At 40.0% G+C, this 25,241-nt stretch overlaps 1 protein-coding gene across 2 annotated transcripts in view; it reads right to left on the bottom strand.

Annotated features, from left to right (window-relative positions):
* LOC127622398 (nuclear receptor coactivator 7-like) overlaps positions 1-24,206 on the bottom strand; it is a 36,784-nt gene extending 12,578 nt beyond the window's left edge. The window contains exons 1-10 of one of the 2 annotated variants that reach the window (XM_052096500.1): positions 23,919-24,206; positions 22,170-22,277; positions 18,942-19,126; positions 12,612-12,682; positions 12,204-12,311; positions 9,586-9,684; positions 9,272-9,397; positions 6,859-7,043; positions 2,837-3,462; positions 479-650 (exon numbers count right to left, since the gene is read on the bottom strand). In XM_052096500.1, coding sequence (XP_051952460.1) covers positions 479-650; positions 2,837-3,462; positions 6,859-7,043; positions 9,272-9,397; positions 9,586-9,684; positions 12,204-12,311; positions 12,612-12,682; positions 18,942-19,126; positions 22,170-22,207 — 1,610 coding nt within the window. In that variant the 5' untranslated portion in view covers positions 22,208-22,277; positions 23,919-24,206. The remainder of the gene's footprint in view (positions 1-478; positions 651-2,836; positions 3,463-6,858; positions 7,044-9,271; positions 9,398-9,585; positions 9,685-12,203; positions 12,312-12,611; positions 12,683-18,941; positions 19,127-22,169; positions 22,278-23,918) is intronic. The other variant, XM_052096501.1, reaches the window with a different exon arrangement.
* Between the last annotated feature and the right edge of the window lie 1,035 nt (positions 24,207-25,241).

Genomic DNA, 25,241 nt, shown 5'->3' with positions numbered 1-25,241 from the left:
CAGACACATAGATACAGACAGATAGACAGACACATAGATAGTCACATAGATACAGATAGACAGACAGACAGATACATAGATACAGACAGACACATAGATACAGACAGACAGACAGACACATAGATACAGACAGACAGACAGACACAAAGACAGACAGTCACATAGATACAGATAGACAGACAGACACAAAGACAGACAGTCACATAGATACAGATAGACAGACAGACACAAAGACAGACAGTCACATAGATACAGATAGACAGACAGACACAAAGACAGACAGTCACATAGATACAGATAGACAGACAGACACAAAGACAGATAGACAGATACATAGATACAGACAGATAGACAGACAGACAGACACATAGATAGACAGACAGACATCATTATTGATTATTTTCCACACATTACACCAGACTGAGGATCATCGTTTAGAAAACTTTATATTGACTCGTGCCCAAACACTCGTCCACACCTTTCTTGTGGCACAGCAAACCAATACTCTGGCTGCTGCCCCCGTCCAACATGTGAGCGGGCGGGGCTAGAAGTCTGACCAATGGCGAAGGACTTCCTCATTGGCTTGCCCACTTTGAAGCAGAGGAACATGGGCGGAGCTTTACTCTTCTCTTCAGAGGACAGCAGCAGGTCTGTAAATCAGAGATCCACATTTGAACAGGATTTATTTTAATGTCACGGACTTTCCACAAAAACACAATACACGATTAGAAACTAAAACGTAATAAACTCTCAGTGAAAGGAGGTGCTCAACCTTCAAATATATCTATCCCAGCAGGTCACACTAAATATTATATTAGTGGTTTAATTTTCAGTTTATTTCATATGAAATTTGCAATTTTTGCAACTCTAATGGTGCGTTCACATACAATGCGAAGAAAACGTTCGCCTCGCATTGCTCGCGCGAGTTTGACCGCTGGATTATAAATTTGTGTTTAAACTCACGTTCGCGCGAGTAACGTGAACCCGCGAGTATTCCCGCTTCTCTTACGGAAAAGGACAGGAGGCGGGGCTTCTATGACTTGGTTCAAAGTAAAGTTCAACCAATAGCAGGAATCAAGTAGTCGCCCATATTTACCGAACTTACCAGGTCGTCCAACTTCCTCGCTCACTTTCCTCCAAGCGATGTCTTTATCCGTACGGTCTCTGCACATGTATGACGTGGTGTCATACAACTCCAGGTGCACACACACCGCTACAACAATTTATAAATATATTTTTCCCGATTTCTTCTGCTGCTACGTTACATCAGTGACATCCGGACAATCTCAACGCTGATTGGCTTTCGCGACAACGCGTCGCGCGGATTTCTCGCTCGAGTTGAAAAATCTCAACTTGAAGCGATTTCGCATGTTCGCTCTATTCGTGTCTTTGCATTGACATTGTATGTAATCGCGCCGCGTGAAACGCTCACTTCACGTTGTACATGAACGCACTATAATACTAATATTTGAGAAATAATAACCCTGATGTGTGTCATTTGGTTATTTTATATATTTCAAACAAGCTACTTTTCATAAATAAGGTTGTCCAAGGTGAAAACGTTTAGTTTAAAAACACGTATCAAGTTCGTAGAAATGCAAACTTTGTTTTCATGTCGGGTTCACAACATTTTCATTTAATGACTTTATAAATATCAAGTGTTGTTACTATCAAGTAAAAGGTATTACAATACTTTCCGCGCACCTTAAATGTGCGCACAACGTTATCTTTAATAAAAAAAAAATTAAAAAGACGTTATTTTTACCAATATCATGAATTTTTGTTTTCTTACGGTTACTTTAAATGACCTGAACAAAATGTCAAAATATTCACATTTAATCATGACAAAATAATGATTAAAAGTTTCACTTCCAATTAAAAACATTTGAAATAATATTTCTTTTTCTTTTTGCAATAATTGCAATAATATTTGTTTTATCGTCTCTGGACCAGGATTATTACAGTATTTGATTTTTAGTTTTTATTTCTATTTTATATTCAATTTGTCATTCCAGTTTAGTTTTTCGTTAGTTCACACACTTTGTCTTTTAGTTAGTAGCAGTCTTTAATATATTTTACTGTAATTAAGGTGGATTTTAAGCATTTAAAATGTTATAATATACAGTGCGTCAAATACAATTTAATTCGGAGATCATTTATGTTAGTTTTGGAGTTATGAAAAAGTATTTTAGAGTTTTTTCCAAATCTTTTTTCCAGTTAAAGCTGCAATATGTGACAATTTTCATGTAATATTCACCTTTATTTTTCCAATGTGTGAACGGCTTGTAACGCAACTTAAAAAATTATCCCTTCCCGAACTGTCTATTAAAGCCTGTAGGCTGACTTTCATGTGATGGGAGCGGGCCGCTTTTGCCGGGAAAATCCAAAGGATGTGACGTGTATGCACGCTCCCGAGAGCCTCATGGTAAACGGGAACTTTATCGCGGTCGAGCGAAAACTAGAGTGAACATCGGCAGGGCATTTGATTCCTGGAGGGAACTTCGTTCATTTTTGGGGATCAAAACAGACCCTAAATTGGCGTTCTTCTTATTGGACAGGTGACGTTACGTCATTGTTTAGGCGATGCTTGGTTGCTCGCATCCCTATGGCGTGTGTACACGTGTGCGAGCGACAGGCTGCAGTTCACTTAACGGCCACAGGTGTCACTAAAAACAAGGCTTTCTGAATCTTCTGTACTGCACCTTTAATGAAATTGTTTTCATTTAGATTTTGTTTAAGTTTGCGTTAACAGGTGAGCTGATAAACCCTCATCTGGTCAACACATTCAACAAACGGTGTCCTTGACCGTGATTGGCTGGTCTTCCCCGTCACTCACCTTCGATTGGCACTTGCATCCGTTTCAGCAGCCACGACTTCATCTCAGCTTCACTGGCTCGTCTGCGTTTCTCCGCTTCTGAAAGTTCGACAGCTGAATTTGATCTCTTACTTTTCTTTCGTCCCTCTATGTCAACACTTGGTTCAGGCGAACTACATTTCCCAGAGTCCTTTGCACCGTTAACTATCGTTTCAGGTTTTGTTTTGGTCACATCGACTAACCTATCTGGAACGGACTGCAGCAGCTCCGTGTTAACCTCCGCGGAACAGTTATGAAGTCCTTCATCTTCGTCTTCTCTCTCGGTGGTCGAAGACGTCGCCGGCTGACTAAGTGTTTTACTTGGTTCAGAGTCATCGTACAGTGACGCCCCCTCCAGGCTGTGCATCGTAGCGTTCGAGTCACTCTGTAGCAGTTCCAGTTCGGTAAAACCTTCGTCTGATGGCGACTTTTCTGCAACATGACACTCCGACATCTCGGAGACAGCCGCTTCGATATCGTCTAATATGATTGGTCGGTTAGGTTGTCCGCGCGCCTCATAGCGGCTAAAAGGGTTCAGATCGCGTTCGGAGGGAAGCTCCTCCCACTCGCCCGGCCTGTATAACGGACAAAGATCCCGGGATTCATCACTGCCACCGTAAACAGGGGGTCATTGTCATCATCATCATCATCATCATCATCATCATCATCATCATCATCGTAAAGGGAAGATGGTGAAATTAAAGAGAAAAACAAACAAAAAAATGGCAATGAAAACACAAACAAAAATAAACAAATCAAAAGAAAACTTTAAAATGACAAAATCTAGATTTGTTGTAAAATAGAACTTAAATGTATAAAACATGAGAAAAAGAAAATGTGGATGGACAGCTGAGAGGAAGACATTTTTTTAATAATAATAATAATAATAATAATAATAATAATTTGTATTTTCTATACATTGTTTTTATTAATAATTAGTGCAAATGTCCATTCCAGGTATCAACAACTGAATTACAACAATTAAAAAAAAATGCTAATTTTTAATATCAGTCATTTGGTTTAATAATGTCAATGTTCATTTCTGATCATTTTATTATAACTAGTAAGAAAGACTTTTAAGATCTGTTTAATTACTCTTCAAATTACCAAATCTAATATGCTGAAATACATTTAAAAATATAAACAAAAATGCCAAAAAATTATTTTAAGAATCGACTAATCTAACGATTATTAGGCGATTATTGCAGCGATTAATCGTTAACTCTTAACCGATTATTCAGCTTGTTCCCGGCCTAAAAGGTTTTATTAAACATGCTTACTAACAATAAAGAGGACAAAATCATCTTTTAAAATATACCTGTAATGACATTCACTGAATTAAAGGGAAAAAAACTACTTGATTTTTTCTTTATTTGTTTAATTAAAAAAATTCACTGCAAATGACCCTTTTGTTATCAAGTGTTCTTGATCATTTTTAAATTATCTAAAAAATTAAATGCATTTAATTGAAGCAACATATAAAACACCCTCTTAAAACACAACATCTATATTTAGACGTGTTTTAAGAGGGTGCATCTTAAATAAATGTATTTTGATATGTGTATTTTTTCACTTGTCCATATGCTGCTTCTCAGGTAAATGTATCTTGTTTTAAGGACTTTGATATTTTTAAATATTTAAATTAATTAAATATTATATTCAAAATTCTCCAATATTGGAAACCCCCCAAAACAAAACGTTCTTTATAAAGCTGCGTATCACCAATTTTCTTCCCCATAAGATCCACACGTGACACTCATATTATAATTCACAGTGTCACGAGCAATCACGTTATAATCTAGCTGCAGCGAGCGTACGCCAGTGATGAGCGTCTCCGCGCGGGACAGTGTATCAGCCGGAAGAAGTTTGAAACTCTCTCGCGCTGTTTTACACGCGATAAGCAGCTCTGACCGCACAGACAAATGTCAGTTACGGAGTTTGTGCTTATTTATACAGCCCGCGTCATTAATGCATCCTTTATTAAATTTCAAATAATAAATACAGTGTATAACGGCACAGTGTTTCCTTTTTAGACGCTCTGACAGACTCTGCTTTATTTCACGACGGCACTGCTTCTGTATTTACTTATTTTGCATTTTTATATTATAATACTCTGCGATCTACATCAGCTTAATCTGTGTGGAAAGTTTGGAGTGCGTCTGTACTGTGAGCTGAAGTGCGGCTCTCCCGCGTCATCATTAGCGTTTCAAAAGATCTCATGTTATATTAAATTAAATCAGACGACTAATCGACAACGAAACTTTTTGTCGACAATTTTTTATTGTCGACGTTGTCGATAATGTCGACTAATCGTTTCAGCGATACTAACAAAGTAATTTTGAAATTATATAAAATAAAATCATGATATTAAGGTAGTCAAAAATGACTAAAAATAGAAATCTCTACTTGTGATTAAAACAGGAGTGAATGTCAAAGAATTGTGAAATTCTACTAGTGAAAACGCAGTTACAGATATAAAAAATTATGTTTATTTTTTACTATTTGTAATACCATGTTGATATCAGGAATGGATATTTAATAATAATTTTTATATAATTTTGAATGCGCATTTTCAAAATTAATGACGTCACTTTTGATGTTGGAAGGGCTTGAGATGTTATCAGGGTTGCTGCAGAGTTTTTAAAATCAAATTTAAAACCTTTTTCAAGACCTGAACAAATAAAATTAGTACCGTATCACCATACCAAAACAAACCAACACAATTTAAAAACAAATCATGTATCACAGACTCTTAAACAGGCAGGGGCACACATACACATTCAATATGGCCGTGACAGGGCGGAGGGCGGGGCCGGGTCGTGATTCTACACATCTGGCCCCGCCCTCTGCCCTGTCACAATGGCCTTAGCATTGATCATCAGTAACACAGGGGAGACTTTATGCAAGTTTAAAATCCTCAAGACATGTTTTCCACATTTATATCACATTAAAATTGGTTTATGTTCAATTATATAAATACAAATTAGAGGTCAACTGATATTGGATTGTGCTGATTCGATAATGTGTTGGACTCCCCTTTTTCTTCCCAATTTGGAACGGCCAATTTCCAATGCGCTCCAAGTCCTCGTGGTGGCGTAGTGCCTCAATCCGGGTGGTGGAGGACAAATCTCAGTTGCCAGCACGTCTGAGACCGTCAATCCGCGCATCTGATCACGTGACTTGTTGAGCGCGTTACCATGGAGACGTAGCGTGTGGAGGCTTCACGCTATTCCCCGCGGCATCCACGCACAACTCACCACACAGAGAACGAGAACCTCTAATCGTGACCACGAGGAGGTTACCCCATGTGACTCTACCCTCCCTAGCAACCGGGAATATTTGGTTGCTTAGGAGACTTGGCTGGAGTCACTCAGCACACCCTGATTCAAACTCGCGACACCAGATGTGATAGTCAGCGCCAATACTCACCGAGATACCCAGGCCGCCTGAGTCTGAGACTTTTATTGTATAATTTAAGATATTTAAGACTGGGTAGAGTCACATGGGGTAACCTCCTCGTGGTGGTGATTAGTGGTTCTCTCAATGGGGCGTGTGGTGAGTTGTGTGTGGATCGTGGAGAGTAGCATGAGCCTCCACATGCTATGAGTCTCCGCGGTGTCATGCATAACGAGTCACGTGATCAGATGCGCGGAGTGACGGTCTCAGAAGCGGAAACAACTGAGACTTGTCCTCCACCACCCGGAATGAGGAGAGTAACCGCGCCACCATGAGGACCTACTAAATAGTGGGAATTGGGTGTTCCAAATTAGGAGAAAAAATATTTGTGAAAACTAGTCTTTTAAGGATCCACGGGAACCCTGATTTCCTGTCACATGCTAATTCTTACCACACAAAATAATTTTTGACACTCGGTTTCGTATGTTCCATGTGCAACTAAAATCAATTCTTTATGCAAAATAATATTTATTTTGTTTTTGGGGTGTAAACTAACCCAAACGTGTTAACCAGTGATAAAGATGGGTGAAAAACAGGTAGTTTCTTACGATGGCAGCGCATCTTTAAGCTTCATACGGGACACATCGTCATACAGCGCCAGAGACAGAACCTCCTCCATCGGACAGATGAGGCCGTACTCCTCACAACCGTTCTCAATCACCAGAGGATCAGACTTGTGCGGGTCAAACATGATGTTATTGGGGGTTATAATCATCACCCCCCCAACGACGCCCTGCAGCACACACAACCAATGAAACATCAGAAAAATTTAAGAAATCGACTCTACTTCTAAAATGTTAGTCAAGTTCCTTTAGAGACGTAATTTAGTTTTTGACAACCATTATTTTTTTAATTGTCTTCCAACTGTTATTCATCAGGTCAGCTCAAATTATACCTTAAATTGTACTTTCCCAATGAAATAATATATCATATTTTAACAGTTATGAAATTTGGGGCATTTAAATGTGGCTAATTGGGAGAGAAAAATAAGGTCACAATGAAAAACATCTCACGGCTTTATTTTCTTTGTGCAAAATATTATTCTATACTTTCTTTTTTATTAAATTTTTTTTTTTAAGCAAAATATGACGTGGACATTTCCTTTGAGACTAAACCATGTACAGTGGCAAGAAAAAGTATGTGAACCCTTTGGAATTGGCTGTTTTTTTTTTGCATTAATTGGTCATAAAATCATCATAATCAAAAGGCACAAGTTTAGACAAACACAATGTGCTTAAGCTAACAACACACACAATTATAATCTTTCATTTATTTACTGAACACATCCCATTAAACATTCACAATGTTGTGGAAAAAGTAAGTGAACCCTTGGATTTAATAACTGGTCGATCCTCCATCGGCAGCAATAAACTCAACCAAGCAGTTAGCAAGCATAACCAATCCGGTAGCTGCGGAATAGACCTGCACAAATGTTCAGAAGGAATTTTGCAGAACTGCTTCAGCTCAGCCATATTTTTAGGACGTCTGGTGCAAACGGCTCTCTTGAGGTAATTCCACAGCATCTCTATTGGGTTAAGGTCTGGGCTCTGACTGGGAGCATTTTCTTTTTTTTTTTGTGTAATTCTGTTGTGGATTTCCTTTGATGTTTAGGGTCATTGTCCTGCTGCATCAACCAATTTCTACTGAGCTTCAGCAGGCACACTGACACCCTGACATTATCCAGTAAGATATCTTGATAAACTTGGAAATGCATTTTTCCCTTGATGATGGCAAGTGATCCAGGCCCGGAAGAAGCAAATCAGACCCAAATCATGATGCCCCCTCCTCCATACTTCACCGTTGGGATGATGTTTTCATGTTGATATGCGGTGCCCTTTTTATGCCATACGTAGTGCTGCATATTCTTCCCAAATAAGTCATCCTTTTTTTCATCAGTCCACAAAACATTTTCCCAGTAGTGTTGTGGAGTGTCAAGGTGGTCTCTGGAAAACTTCAGGTGTGCAGCAATTTTTTAGTTGGACAGCAGCAGCTCCTTCATGATGTCCAGCCATGAACACCATACCTGTTTAATATTTTCTGTATAGTAGACTCATGAACAGAGATGTTAAGCAGTTACAATGATTCCTTCAAGTCTTTATCTGTCACTCAAGGGCTCTTCTTTACATCATTGAGCATTCTGCGGTGTGCCCTTTGAGTCATCTTGGCAGGACGGCCATTTCTAGAGAGAGTACCTATAGTACTAAATCACCTCCATTTATAGACAGTTTGTCTAACTGTGAACAGATGTATATCTAACGGCCACTTCTAGAGAGAGTACCTATAGTACTAAATCATCTCCATTTATAGACAGTTTGTCTAACTGTGAACAGATGTATATCTAACGGCTACTTCTAGAGAGAGTACCTATAGTACTAAATCATCTCCATTTATAGACAGTTTGTCTAACTGTGGACAGATGAATATCTAAGCTCTAACCCACACCTCCAATCTGGTTTCATTAATTGGATGCCAGGTTTGCCAACCCCTGACTCTAATTAGCTTTAGTTGACGTCATTAGCACAAGGGGTTCACCTACTTTTCCCCAACCTACACTGTGAATGTTTGAATGATGTATTCAATATGTACAAGAACAATACAATAATTTGTGTTTTTAGTTAAAACAGTTTGTGTTTGTTCATTATTCTAACTTAAATGAAGATTAAAACAGATTTTAATTCAAATTGATATATAAATAAAGGCAATTTCATAGGGTTCACATACTATTTCTTGCCAAAGTACGTTTATGGGCTCATAGTTGTGATGTCATAATCAATAGGATTTCCAAACAAACCATTTTTGCAATTTATTTTCAATAAATGTTCAAGTTTTGAGTTCTGAATATAACAGATTGTCACATCCTTTATTTAGGATTATTTTAGGATTTAGTCCTGAATAGAGTTAAATCTCAGCTTCGCACATTTGACGTCACTGAAGTGAACATGGTCGGCTAACAATCCTCACCATGCCGTCAGTGAAGTATTTGCAGCTCATCTTGATGAATTTAACAGTTGCTGGACTCTCGTCTTCAGACAGCGGTGATAGTTCCCTTCGTAAGCGACGTCCAGATCTGCAGCTCAAACCACCATCCTGCCAGACACATCACAGATAGGTTACTTCTGTTTACTGCCAGATATAAAAACCCTTGGATTCATGATGATTGCAGGAATGTTTACATTATGACTAAAATGATTAATCCATACAGAGACTCATTTAAAGAGTACAAGCTGCCAACAATAGTCCATCGGTATTAAATAACTTTTAAGCACCCATCTTACCTTCGACTCTTTCTCCGATGACTCTGTTGTGATCCGTTCAGAAGAGCTATTGACCCGAGAACTGCCTTCTGATTGGTCCACATCAGGGACAAACAGTTTCTGTGGGGATTGTGGGCAAGGAGAAAGCCAGTTTAAAAAACTGAAATAATAACACGTAGCACTAATTTTCACAAATGTGTTCATTTCAAAGACACTCAATAACAATAGGATTTTTTTGCAGTGAATTTGTACCAAATTAAACATAATAAAAATCCTCAAGCAACCCTCTACGGTCATGTTGGAGAAAGAATCGCCATTGGCTAGTAAACGTTTGTTTTTACTCGCCAGACTTTTGAAGACATACAAGCGTAATGCGACTGAAAAGATAATAAGAAAACCAAGATCTGGGTCTGGGTATCTCAGCGAGTATTGATGCGAGTTTGAATCCAGAGCGTGCTGAGTGACTCCAGCCAGGTCTCTTAAGCAACCAAATTGTCCCGGTTGCTAGGGAGGGTTGAGTCACATGGGGTAACACATGCTACGTCTCCACGGTAACACGCTCAATGAGTCACGTGATAAGATGCACGGACTGACGGTCTCAGATGCGGAGGGAACTGAGGTTCGTCCTCCACCACCCATTTTCTCATCTATGACTTCAGTTGACTTCAGGGCTAGTAAAATACATTTTGGGCTACCAAAATCTGAAGAGTGCCTGCCTGAAGGGCTACCATAGATTTAGAAATGTTGCGAGCCCTGATAATGTAATAAAACTGCATTTTTAATAAATCAAACAAGCTGATGTCACTGAAATTGATGTCACATGCTAACGAGAACCAAGAAATATGATCATATTAGCCCCATTTTATCATCGTTACATTGACTACCTGTTAAATTCCATATTAATTAAATTCTGTTAACTACATACAAAGCTTTGAATGGTCTCCGCAGTACTTAAGTGACCTTCTACCATACTATATTCCATCACGTTCATTATGATCACAAAATTCTGGCCTGTTGATAGTTATTAGAATAACAAAATCAACAAGAGGAGGAAGATCCTTTTCATATTTGGCTCCTAAACTATGGAATAGTCTCCCTAACACTGATCGGGACTCAGACACACTCAGTTTAAGTCTAGATTAAAGACTCGTCTATTTAGCCAGACATACGCCTAATTTATCCTCCAACCCACAATTAGGCTGCTTTAGTTTAGTCTGCCGGAACCAGAAACATTTGAATGGCATCTATGCTTATATTATTTAATTTGTTTCCCAGTCTCAACCTCGGGACTCCTATCCTGAGGTCACCAGAACCGGCTGGATCCAGCACCATTCATGCTTCGTGTTGGACTCCACTGCAAGTGACGACTACTAAATGCTGCCCGTGCCAGCCAAACATCACTTCAGTCTATTATGATGGGCTTCAGAGGATTAACTGATGCCAACTCTAACCATAAGACATGAGATACTTCACATGCCGTTGTCTGAACATTGGATTTAGGATGGACCGCACCGAACCTCACCGAATTTACCAGCCAGGTTGAACTGCGTTTCACATCCCTGATCTCTGCCTGCATCATCTCGGTCTGTTGATGGACTACGATCTTGAAATGGAATATATAGACTAACAATTGCCAACAAAAGCCTTCATCAGGCAATTGTACGCTCACTGCAGCTAGATTATAACGTGATTGCTCGTGACAGTGAATTATAATATGAGTGTCACGTGTGTATCTTATGGGGAAGAAAATCGGTGATACGCAGCTCTATAAAGAAGAAAGAGTTTGTTGTTTGAGAGTTAAAGATGGATTGAAATCAAGTGAACACAAAAGGTGAGTGGGTGCAGTATTCGCCCATTATACAATGCAAACAAATATTTGTTTGATTCGTCTTTTTTGGTTTATTTTCCAATATAAATATCTAAAACTCCTGATGTACATTTACTTTAGCAGCTATACTGCAGAAGAAAAAATTGTTATCTGAGAATTTTGCATATAATATTTGCTTAATTTTTATATTTAAATATTTTTTAAATATCGATAAATCCTTAAAACAAGGATACATTTACCTGAGAAGCAGCAGAAGGATGAACAAGTGAAAAAATACACTTATATACAAAATACGTTTATTTTAGATACGTTCTCTTAAAGCAAGTCTAAATATCTTACATGTTGCTTCTCAATTAAATGCATCTTGTTTTAAGAGTTTTTTAGATAATATTAAAATGGAAAACAAGACAAAAACAATTGATAAGAGGATTTTTGTGCAGTGAAATTTGTAATTAATTAAACAATAAAAATCAATTAGTTTTTTCCCTTTAATTCAGTGAATGTCATTTACAGGTATATTTTAAAAGATGATTTTGTCCTCTTTATTGTTAGTAAGCATGTTTAATAAAACCTTTTAGGCCGGGAATAAGCTGAATAATCGGTTAAGAGGCCACCAAATAAATATAATTTGTAAATATATCATTCAGATAATGCAAATACATACATGCATACATATACATATTATATCTTTGTCTTTTCACTTACAGTATCTTGCATTGTGATTATTATCATGACAATGAAGCACATTTTACTACCAAATTCTCATTACACTGTTATAAGTGGTTTAGAAGTGTACGTGTGTGAAACTCACCTGTCCAGGTACAACACTGTGTGAGAAGAGACGATTCAGATGCACCAGTTTATTTGGAGTAACATTGAATTTCAGAGCAATACTGTTCAAAGTGTCTTTTGGTCCAACCTGTATAAATAAACATTCAGTTTGATGCAGGTAAATGCATACGTTTATTTACAAGGGTCTCTAAAAACACCTAGATGTGTGTGTGTGTGTGTGTGTGTGTGTGTGTGTGTGTGTGTGTGTGTGTGTGCGTCTAAAGCCCTGTACACACATCCTGTGACTTTATCGCTTGATGTCGCTAGTCTCTGCACTATGAAGTCGCCAGTAGGCGAGATGAGGTCGCTCTGTCGCTGGAGTCGCTGCATGTGTGTACGGGGCTTAAGAGATACCTGCAGTAAATGTGTCTCAGGCGAGAGAACTCACGGTGTACTCCACGGTTCCTGGAGGTTTACATCTCTCTTTCTTGGTCTGACTGTCTGTCTTAATGTGGTCATCTGGAAAAAAACAAAAAAAATTTAGGAGACACTTTTATCCAAAGTAATTTACAGTTATAACCGGATAAGGCCTCGAATACAGGGTAGAATCAGCCATCGGGAGAGGCGGGATATTTCCTGGTGGGCTATGAGACAGAAGCACATTATAATTTCAAATATATATATATGCAACGCTCCTGTAAGAGACCCTAGGAGTTACTTCAAAGCATGCAATGCAATTCAGCCATATCTGAAATTAATGGGATTGATCTTCTCCATAAAGATCAAATTAATCATAAACTTTTTTGTTTACTGGACAACAGTTATATTTACAGCATGTGCAACTTAGCCTAGGAAACTCAAATATAAAATCAACAACAACAGTAATAATATAAATAACAGATATAGAGGCCATGGTTCTCAGCAGGAAACCGATGGAGTCGTACTCCGGGTAGGGAAGGAGGTATTGCCCCAAGTGAAGGAGTTCAAGTACCTCGGGGTCTTGTTCACGAGTGAGGGGACAATGGAGCGGGAGGTTGGCCGGAGAATCGGGGCAGCGGGGGCGGTATTGCACTCGCTCTATCGCACCGTTGTCACGAAAAGAGAGCTGAGCCGGAAGGCAAAGCTCTCGATCTACCGGTCAATTTCCGTTCCTACCCTCACCTATGGTCATGAAGGCTGGGTCATGACTGAAAGAACTTGGTCACGAGTACAAGCGGCCGAAATGGGCTTCCTCAGAAGGGTGGCGGGCTTCTCCCTTAGAGATAGGGTGAGGAGCTCAGTCATCCGTGAGGAGCTCGGAGTAGAGCCGCTGCTCCTTTGCGTCGAAAGGAGCCAGTTGAGGTGGTTTGGGCATCTGGTAAGGATGCCCCCTGGCCGCCTCCCTAGGGAGGTGTTTCAGGCACGTCCAGCTGGGAGGAGGCCTCGGGGAAGACCCAGGATTAGGTGGAGTGATTACATCTCCACACTGGCCTGGGAACGCCTCAGGGTCCCCCAGTCAGAGCTGGTTAATGTGGCTTGGGGTAGGGAAGTTTGGGGCCCCCTGCTGGAGCAGCTGCCCCCACGACCCGACTTCGGATAAGCGGTTGAAAATGGATGGACAGATAACTATGATGATACCCATGTCCAGTGGGCCGCAAGAATCTCGAAATTAGCCCTCATATATACACACACACACACACACACACACACACACACACACACACACACACACACACACACACACACACTTTACAAAAGGTGTCTGGTAAGACTTGGAATTGAGGCCAAACAGTTCAATCTTTATTTCATCACACCAGAGAATCTTGTTTCTCACAGACTGAGAGTCTTTAGGTGCTTTTTTTATGTATCTTACACCAAGGAGAGGCATCCGTCTGGCCAATCTGCCATAAAGCCCAGATCGGTGGAGGGTTGAAGTGATGGTCGTCCTTCTGGACGTTTCTCCCATCTCCACTCATGATCTCTGGAGCTCAACCAGAGTGACCATTGGGTTCTTGGTCACTCTGGTAAACCAAGGCCCTTCTCCCCCGATTCCTCAGTTTGGCCAGGTGGCCAGCTCTAGGAAGAGTCCTGGTTGTTCCAAACTTCTTTCATTCAAGTATTATGGAGGCCACTGAACCTTCAATGCGGCCCAATTATTTTGTAGCCTTCCCCAGATATGTGCCTCGACAATCCTGCCTCTGAGCTCTGCAGGCAGTTCCTTTGACCTCATGGCTTTGTTTAGCTCTGCTATGCATTTACAGCTGTACAGTATATCTTATATAGACAGCTGTGTGCCTTCCCAAATCATATCCAATCAATTGAATTTGCCACTGTGGACTCCAATCAAAGGGTAGAAACATCTCAAAGATGATCCAGAGAAATGGGACGCACCGGAGCTAAATTTAAGGTGTCATAGCAAATGGTCTGAATACTTATGTCAGTGTGATATTTCAGTTTTTTCTTTTTAATAAATTTGCAAAGGTATCAAAAATCTGGTATTTGCTTTGTTATTATGGGTATGGAATGTAGATATATATATAAATATATACACTCACCTAAAGGATTATTAGGAACACATACTAATACTGTGTTTGACCCCCTTTCACCTTCAGAACTGCCTTAATTCTACGTGGCATTGATTCAATAAGGTGCTGAAAGCATTCTTTAGAAATGTTGGCCCATATTGATAGGATAGCATCTTGCAGTTGATGGAGATTTGTGGGATGCACATCCAGGGCACGAAGCTCCCGTTCCACCACATCCCAAAGATGCTCTATTGGGTTGAGATCTGGTGACTGTGGGGGCCATTTTAGTACAGTGAACTCATTGTCATGTTCAAGAAACCAATTTGAAATGATTCGAGCTTTGTGACATGGTGCATTATCCTGCTGGAAGTAGCCATCAGAGGATGGGTACATGGTGGCCATAAAGGGATGGACATGGTCAGAAACAATGCTCAGGTAGGCCGTGGCATTTAAACGATGCCCAATTGGCACTAAGGGGCCTAAAGTGTGCCAAGAAAACATCCCCCACACCATTACACCACCACCACCAGCCTGCACAGTGGTAACAAGGCATGATGGATCCATGTTCTCATTCTGTTTACGCCAAATTCTGACTCTACCATCTGAATGTCTCAACAGAAATCGAGACTCATCAGACCAGGCAACATTTTTCCAGTCTTCAACTGTCCAATTTTGGTGAGCTCTTGCAAATTGTAGCCTCTTTTTCCTATTTGTAGTGGAGATGAGTGGTACCCGGTGGGGTCTTCTGCTGTTGTGGCCCATCCGCCTCAAGGTTGTGCGTGTTGTGGCTTCACAAATGCTTTGCTGCATACCTCGGTTGTAACGAGTGGTTATTTCAGGCAAAGTTGCTCTTCTATCAGCTTGAATCAGTCGGCCCATTCTCCTCTGACCTCTAGCATCAACAAGGCATTTTCAGCCCACAGGACTGCCGCATACTGGATGTTTTTCCCTTTTCACACCATTCTTTGTAAACCCTAGAAATGGTTGTGCGTGAAAATCCCAGTAACTGAGCAGATTGTGAAATACTCAGACCGGCCCGTCTGGCACCAACAACCATGCCACGCTCAAAATTGCTTAAATCACCTTTCTTTCCCATTCTGACATTCAGTTTGGAGTTCAGGAGATTGTTTTGACCAGGACCACACCCCTAAATGCATTGAAGCAACTGCCATGTGATTGGTTGATTAGATAATTGCATTAATGAGAAATTGAACAGGTGTTCCTAATAATCCTTTAGGTAAGTGTATATATATATGATATAATATATCATATTATATTGTGTTTCATCCATGAAACACAAGATTGAGGGAAGATTTGATTGATTTTGTGGCGGTCCAAGCTCCGAAAGCACGCATAAAAGCGCCATTAAATTCGTATATAACACCCGTGCCTTAGATGTCAACGGGGCGTGCCCCACACTTTGAGAACCACTGCAATATCCTAAACTGGCTAAAGGGGCGGTCACTACACTTCGAGCTACATTCACTCCTATACAAATGCATCCAAACACGGGAGACTGGAAACGCAAGATCAAGAAACTATGGACCCGCTGGTGGATCCAAAGGGGAGCGCTTTATCGCGAAAATAATTTTACGCTTAACACAAGTCGGGCATATGAGGTGTCATCTGAAAGCTTAGAATCTGAACTTTTCTGAGATAACCATCGCTTCTGAATTTATGTTACGTAAAATAATAAAATAAGGCCTCAAAACATTTCCATTTAAAATTAGCGCCCCCTAGAGGAAACGAGTTGAAATATGTCATATATCAAATGAAAGATCTCATTCTCAGGAATGTGACTGTATAGCTTATTTTGTTGCACTAATACCACAGTTCAAAAGAATCACTAAGTGAAATATGATTTCTGTACATAATCAAATATAAATGTCTCTTTTATGCTCCGATAACTGCTGCTGTAAGCCCCAAATAGCCCAAAAATGTATATCCGCTTTTACCTCAGGGAGTTTTCTAAATAATGAGCCATTTTTACATGTCTGCGAGCTCGCTTGTGTGAATAAGCCAATGATACATCTTAGATGTCCAAAATATGCCATCCAGCAGGAAAAGCATGCAAAACAAATTACTATTGATGATAACATTTTATAAACTCGTCCCTTTTTCAGGACACTGTATTTTAAAGATAATTTTGTAAAAATCCAAATAACTTTACAGATCTTTATTGTAAAGCGTTTAAACAATGTTTTCCATTGAACCATAAACAATGATTGAACGTGCACCTGTAGAACGGTCGTTAAGACACTAACAGCTGACAGGCGGTAGACAATTAAGATCACAGTTATAAAACACTAAAGAGACTTTTCTACTGACTCCAAAAACACCAAAGAAAGATGCCCAGGGTCCTGCTCATCTGCGTGAATGTGCTTTAGGCATGCTGCATGGAGGCATGAGGACTGCGGATGTGTCCAGGGCAATAAACTGCAATGTCCAAACTGTGAGACGCCTGAGACAGGAAGGACAGCCGATCGTCCTCGTAGTGGCAGACCACATGGAACAACACCTGCACAGGATCAGTACATCCGAATATCACACCTGCGGGACAGGTACAGGATGGCAACAACAACTGCCCGAGTTACACCAGGAATGCACAATCCCTCCATCAGTGCTCAGACTGTCCGCAATAGTCTGAGAGAGGCTGGACTGAGGGCTTGTAGACCTGTTGTAAGGCAGGTCCTTACCAGACATCAACGGCAACAACGTCGCCTACGGGCACAAACCCACCTTCGCTGGACCAGTCACGGTTCTGTCTCATCAGGGGTGACGTCGGATTCACGTTTATCGTCGACGGAATGAGCGTTACACTGAGGCCTGTACCCTGGAGCGGGATCCATTTGGAGGTGGAGGGTCCGTCATGGTCTGGGTGGTGTGTCACAGCATCACCGGACTGAGCTTGTTGTCATTGTAGGCAATCTCAACGCTGTGTGTTACAAGGAAGACATCCTCCTCCCTCATGTGGTACCCTTCCTGCAGCTCATCCTGACATGCCACCAGCCATACGGCTCGTTCTGTGCGTCATTTCCTGCAAGACAGGAATGTCAGTGTTCTGCCATGGCCAGCGAAGAGCTGGATCTAAATCCCATTGAGCACGTCTGGGACCTGCTGGATGGGAGGGTGAGGGCTTGGGTCATTCCCCCCAGAAATGTCCGGGAACTTGCAAGTGCCTTGGTGGAAGAGTGGGGTAACATCTCACAGCAAGAACTGGCAAATCTGGTGCAGTCCATGAGGAGTAGGTGAACTGCATACAATATTATTTAGGGGCTTCTCTAAAAAATTAGACACATGCTTTGCAATTAGTCGACAGTATGTGTCAATGGTGAGCTTTTAAATAGGAGTGCGAAAAATTGCGGCTGGCAGCCCAAAAATGCACCAGAGTTCAAGGGGTTGGAACTGCATTACACCAACTCCTAACGGAGGAAATCAATGCATTTAATAGGAATTAGGAAATGCTTGCTGCTTGCGAACTTGTGTGTTCTACATAAACAACAATACACACCATTCAACAGCAATGGCCGCTGTAAACAAGAGACCTCAACAAAACATTAACAACCAGTTTTAGATGGAGTTACAATACATTGGTTTGCTAACAAACCTCTAACCACAAGTATGAGCAACAGTAATAGCAAGCAGAGATTTGCCACATCATCACAAAACACACACAAATCAGAGACAAGTCTTAACAAGTTTAGTAACAGTGTATAACACACTTAAACAAAATGTAACCTTTGTTATGGTCATTACAATTTCCAATGGTTGGGGTCAAACTGTGTTTGTGTTGTGGTGACCTCTTACACGCCTCTAAGTCATGCCTATGACCCCTTTCCTGCATTGGAGCGATGTCTTCCTTAACCTGCCGTCTGTTTCACTGAGATAAATAACACACTCAATGTGCTGAACTGGTCACATACTTCCTGTTTTAAGTCTATATTGCTGACAAAACACATCAGATACTACGTCATCCCAAAAGACATCATGAGACAAAATGTCTTATTAGGCTACACATTTCTGGTCTACCTGTATATAATTAATCAGTGCATTTTATTCTAAGGAAATTAAAAGTTTGCATTCGTAATCTTCAAACAAAATGTTACAACCTACTCCGGCTCTTGAAACAACTTTTCTGTTCATCATCAAGGCCGTGTGGGCGGGCAAAAATAATATAAAACAATAAAATCACAGCCCATGTTCACAATCCAAACAAATCAAATCCTGCCTTACATTATTTCCTGTTTGATATTTAGACTGCTATAATTGATTACCTGATCGCCCATTGTGGCCCCTCTTGGTTTTTCCAGGCTCCTCCCCTTCTGGAGTCTTCTCCTGAAATGGTCCAATAGTAGCGGGCTCACAGATGACGGCCGTTTTGGTCTCTGGATCCGACTGGTTCCGCTCAGCCGCAGCTTTCTCCATTTGACTCTGTTTCAGCTGTCGTCTCTTCTTGAGCCTGTGAACCACAATGTATGTAGAATGAAGAATGAAGCTTATTTTAGGACCATTATGTAACAACAACAACAACAACAACAAAATCATTATTTTACTTATGATTGATTTTTTGTCATTGTGGACATCCCAAAAGGGAGGTTTTGGTTTGATTTAGCTTCTGGAGACAAATGTGTTGAGTAGTGACAGACTGGTAGAGCTCGGTAATAAATATGACTTATTGAAACTGCATATATTATATTATATTATATTATATTGCATTAGAGCAGGTAAAATTTGGGTAAGGAGGAGGTGGGAACCGGCTGAACAATCAACAAACTTTTAATGCATAAATTAACTTAAACAATGACAATAACAATGACATAAACAGACACACATGTGGCTCTCTCCTGAACCGGTGTCTCTGGCTGCCCCTTATCTCGCTCTTGCTCCATCACGGCCAAGCCACGCCCTCCTCCTCGTCACACTCCGCGTGAGTCTCTCTCTGGCTACGTCTACATTAATCCGGACACATTTGAAAACCGTCCACAGTAACGTTTTCAAAATGTGCTCGTCCACACTGAAACGTATGAAAAGGCTTAAATCGTGTGACCGCGCATGCGGAAAATCCCCGCAGCATGTTTGGTCTGAAACGCAATTGTCCTCGTGTTCGGTCACCGGACACTAATTCCGAGTAAACTTCCCTTCGCCTGTGAAGGAATGCAATGTGAAGGTTGTACAAAGTGACATTTATTTTTTACTATTAAAGTGAGTATCAGGCACAACAGCGCCGCTATAACACGGGCCGCCATCTTGATTGTTTTGGTTGGATAGAAAACAATCGATTTCCAAAGCATCCGTTATCACAGTTCACACTACAGCGCGAAAACAGCGTTTTTAAATGGATCCACTTTGGAGTGCGTTTTCAAAAATGTCAGTTTTCGCGGACAAAACGGCGTCTCAATGCGGACAGAAGCCCAAAACGGAGAGAAAAATGCACATTTTCAAATGAAAACGTATTAGTGTGGACTAGGCCTCTCTCTCTTGATCCGGTGCCTCAAGCTCTCCCATTGATCAAGCATCTTCAGTTTGCCAGACACAACTGGAACTTCAAATGGGACCGGGTCATGTGGTCAGATATAAAAATAAAAAGAGCTTTTTGGCAACAAACACCAGAGATTAAGTACCCAATGCCCACGGTTAAATATGGTGCAGGATCTTTAATGTTGTGGGGCAGTTTTTCTACCAGAGGTCCTGGACATCTTGTTCTGATATATCGTATCATGGACTCTATCGTATACCAACAGATAAATCAAAACCTTACTACCTCTGCCAGGAAGCTTACAATGGGCCCTGATGGATCTTCCAGCAGAACAATGATCCAAAACAAACATCAAAATGGCTCACTGAACACAAAATCAAGGTTCTGCCATGACCATCCCAGTCCCCGGACCTGAACCCCATAGAACACCTGTGGGGTGAACTGAAGAGGAGAGTCCACCAACATGGACCTCTGAATTTGAAGGATCTGGAGAGATTCTGTATGGAGGAATGGTCTCCGATCACTTGCCAGGTGTTCTCCAACCTCATTAGACATTATAAGAGACGACTCAAGAGATGTTATCTCGGCAGAGGGAGATTGCACAAAGTATTGAATAAAAGGATGCCAATAATTAGAGTCAAGAAAAATATTTATTTACTAATGAGATATTTCCCCTGTTTGTTTTACTTCAATTAAAGGTTACATTTTTGTGACTTTTTTAATGAAAGATCAATGCAGATTTTTTTTTCACGGCCTTCTTTGCTCATATTTACCAAGGGTGCCAATATTTTTGGCCATTACTGTAAATTATATTCCAGTATAATTAGGTTGCATCTTCATTGTAATGACTCTGGACGGGCACGTCGCAAAGGTTTCGCCCTTTCAACCAGTGTTTATTAATGGTAAATGCGTTAAACGCGTTCATTGTTTTAAATTAATCACATGTTTTCTGAGTGGTTGCTAGGGCATTGCTATGCAGTGTATTGTGTTGCTATGGTGTTCTGTGTAGTTGTTATGGCATTTCAATGCCATTTAAAGTGTTCCTAGGGAATTTCTGTGCATCTGATGAGGTGTTCTGGATGGTTGCTAGGGCTTTGCTGTGCCATTTAATGTGTTGCTAGGGTGTTCTGAGTGGTTGCTAAGGTATCGCTATGCAGTTAAATGTGTTGCGAGGGTGTTCCTAGTAGTTGCTATGGCATTGCTATGCAGTTAAATGTGTTGCTAGGGTGTTCTGAGTAACCACTCAGAACACTAGGGCATTGCTATGCAGTTAAATGTGTTGCTAGGGTGTTCTGAGTGGTTGCTAGGGCATTGCTATGCAGTTAAATGTGTTGCTAGGGTGTTCTTAGTAGTTGCTATGGCATTGCTATGCAGTTTAGTATGTTGCTAGGGCATTCCTGTGCATCAGATGAGGTGTTCTGGGTGGTTGCTAGGTTAACATGCGTTAACTTTGACAGCTCTAAAAGGAATATATTCAGCAAATGTGTTTCCATTGTAGTTTATGCACATTTTAGAAACTTTATTCGATATTCATTTTTGATGCCATATCCAAAATATACACAAACATATATGGATGGAAACCCAGCTTATGGGACATGTTCGACACAGCTTCAATCGTGATGTAACAATGATATTGGGATGCATTGCGATATATTGAATTTTAACATGTATCACGATAACTACAGTAACGTGAGGCGGTTGGCAATATTCAGCCCTATTCAGAAGATTCAGAATATAGCGCACAAGTTGGATGGAGTTAAAAAAATAATGAGAAAATCATCCATTTTTAGATGAACTATTCCTTTAAATGACATTTTAACACCTGCAGCAAAGCCTAAAGTAATATCTGCATTAATAAAGATATTCTCAGACGACCGAAAACTAGTCATTAATTCCTTCTTCAGTCCAACCACATCATTACCATATATATTCTCAGCTGTTAATGACAGATAAAATACATCAGTCACTTGTTCATTCCCTCACACTTCCTCTTAAGTGTTTCCTGTGTAACGGAGCGCCCACTCACCGGGCAAAGTATCCAGGCCTCTTCTCGGTCTTCTCCATCTCGGGTCCCTGAATTGAACAAACTCTCCAGTCCAGTATTCGGGTTCAGGAAATGCTCTCCTTCTCCTGCCTGTGCAAGTCATAAAAGCAAAAGGGAGGTAAACATCATGCCTTAAATATGCTTGGCCTTATCTTTAGCTGGGGGTCAATAGGAAACGCACAGGGTTGCTGAAATGACATCAGCATCAGCGATTTTTTTTTGGGGGGTGGTTGGGACAAAGACACAAGAAAATCAATAATCGCACAACTTTACTGTTTAACCCTTGTGCAACCTTCAGGACATTTTAGTTTTTTGTTTTTTTTATAATTTTGGCTGTTAATGCCAACGGGATACATTTTGCCAAAGGTGTGTATTTTGAGGGGAATGTTGCTATTTCAACCTCAGTTCCTATAATACATCTATAATACACACAATAGTTACACTCAGGACCTTCAGGACAAAAATGTCCCCATTGAAACCGCAATATTTGATCCCAGTGCCATTAAAGCATAAATTCAATGATATTGCACTTTCATAATATTTTCCACCAGATGGCGCCATTTTTCTCATGTTTAGCCTATGGAGCAAATACAAGCTTTTCCCCTATTTTCTGTATTATAGAGACCTGCAGGACAACCGAATAAATAATGCAGCTAGAACTGTGTGTGTGTGTGTGTGTGTGTGTGTGTTGGTATGGATGTCAGAGTGTGTTTTGTATGTGTGTATTGAGCAATGTGTGTGTAATAAAACAACAGTGGCATTATGTAAACAAACTGGCATTTAAAGGGTTAAAATCCTGAAATGTAATGAATATTTGGTAGTTATGATCAGGACTGATGTTGCTTAAAGTCAGTGAAAGTGGAAAATAATATTAATATATAATCTTTTGATGGCATTTATATACATTTATTTTATTGACGCACAAGGGTTAAAGACTCCAGAACAACAAAGCCAGAGTATGATTTGAGATACACCGTTAGTAAATTGAGATAAAGCCTCTTATTACCAACTTTAGATCATTGATAACATCAAACTCAGTCTGATGTGATATGATGGTTTGATTAGGGAGGCAAAGTGAATTGCTAAATTACATTATCCCTTTTAAACCCATTAAACAGGGGAACCCCACATTTATCATGTCAATGTGGCATAGCACGTATTTTATGCACATGCATGCAGAATGGCATCACATTAGATGTATGCATATACAATGCATTTAACTGTAAATCAATACACAAAAGACAAAACCACTTTATGCATGCAACCATTGCAACTATTCTACAAAGATACCATCATGCATGATGCATACATATCTGGATCTACACTATGTGTGTATATATATATATATATATATATATATATATATATATATATATATATATATATGTATATATATATATATGCGCCATACACACACACACACACACACACACACACATATATATATATATATATATATATAACAGCTCTATATCAATGCAGTGAGACATACATTATATGCATGCACGATATGCATTATATGTATTATATGTGTTGTTTTTAAATGAACAACTATCATATATAAAATATCTACAGTACATATATCAATGCAGAAAGAACAATACCATTATGCATTTAAAGCCTGGTGTTTCACCAATGTTATTTGACATTTTTAATAATTAAGATTAAATATTAATGGATGCATGTTGCAGGAAATACATGCACATGTGTTGAGAAACAAAAAAAACCCACCTGAACAAACAAACTCTACATCATCGCCAACACACCGTCAGTCGTCGATTGTATTCATTCTCTTCTTATTCATGCTAATCTGAATGAACACACAATGTTGTTGCTATTATGTTGATATAAACACACACATGCAGTGCAGGCTAACAGGCTAATGCTAAAGCCATCAAAGTCCATCCATATCACGATCTAACGCGGATTCTGTTGGTTTATTTTATATTTCGCTAAAACCCGACGCCTATTGTTCGGACTTAAAGGCGTCAATCATCCGTCAGAAAATCTGAATGTGCGTGTCTGGTTTGCAAACAGAATTATTAATATATTCATATCTGAATTTCAATGCGCGTCGCTAATAGGGCGAAGTCATCTAGGCCACGCCCCTGAGTTCCTTTGTGATTGACAGGACAAGACGAAACGCCCTCCCCGCATTCTTCAGGCACCATTTATGTTTCTAAAATCGTAAATGAGCTTTTATTGGTACTCATTATTATTTATTGTTTTATTCGGTGTATATATTGTTATACAGTGACCTTTAAACATCACAGACTTTAATAAAAGCCGTCTTGGTTCCCGAAGTATTTTCCTTATTCCTTTCTTCCATTGAGTTTTTATAAAATCCTTTTTGTTTTGTGTTTGAATGAGAAAGACCATGACAATAAGACACAGATAAAGCATTTATTTCCCTTTATGGTATCTAATCATGGTGCTTGTGCTTATATAAATGTCTAGGGTTCTGAGTGGTTGCTAGGGCATTGCTATCCAGTTTAGGGTGTTGCTTGGGTATTTCTGTGCATCTGATGAGATGTCTGGGTGGTTGCTAGGGAACTGCTTTGCAGTTTATTGTGTTGTTTGGGTGTTCTGAGTGGTTGCTATGGTAATGCTTTGCAGTTAGTATGTTGCTATTGTAGTCTGAGTTGTTGCTAGGCCATTTCTGTGCATCTGATGAGAGGTCTGGGAGGTTGCTAGGGAATTATTTAGCTGTTTTTTTGTGTTGCTTGGGTGTTCTGAGTGATTGCTATGACATTGCTTTTTCAGTTTAGGGTGTTGCTAAGGTGTTTGAGAGGTTACTATGGCATTGCTATGCAGGTTAGTGTGTTGTAAAGGTGTATTGAGAGGTTCCTATGGCAGTGCTATGCAGTTTAGGGTGTTGCTAGGGTTATGAGTGGTTGCTATGGCATTACTGTGTTGTTTAGTGAGTTGCTAGGGCATTCAGAGTGGTTGCTCAAGCATTTTTTTTTTTTTTTTTTTAGGTTGGTAGCAAGGGTATTGCTGTGCCATTTAATGTGTTTTTAGGGTTTTCTGAGTGGTTGCTAGGGCATTGCTGTG

The sequence above is a fragment of the Xyrauchen texanus genome, chromosome 28 (genome assembly GCF_025860055.1).
Source record: "Xyrauchen texanus isolate HMW12.3.18 chromosome 28, RBS_HiC_50CHRs, whole genome shotgun sequence".
In the NCBI taxonomy this organism is placed as follows: Eukaryota; Metazoa; Chordata; class Actinopteri; order Cypriniformes; family Catostomidae; genus Xyrauchen; species Xyrauchen texanus.
This window is presented reverse-complemented; position numbering and strand designations above follow the sequence as displayed.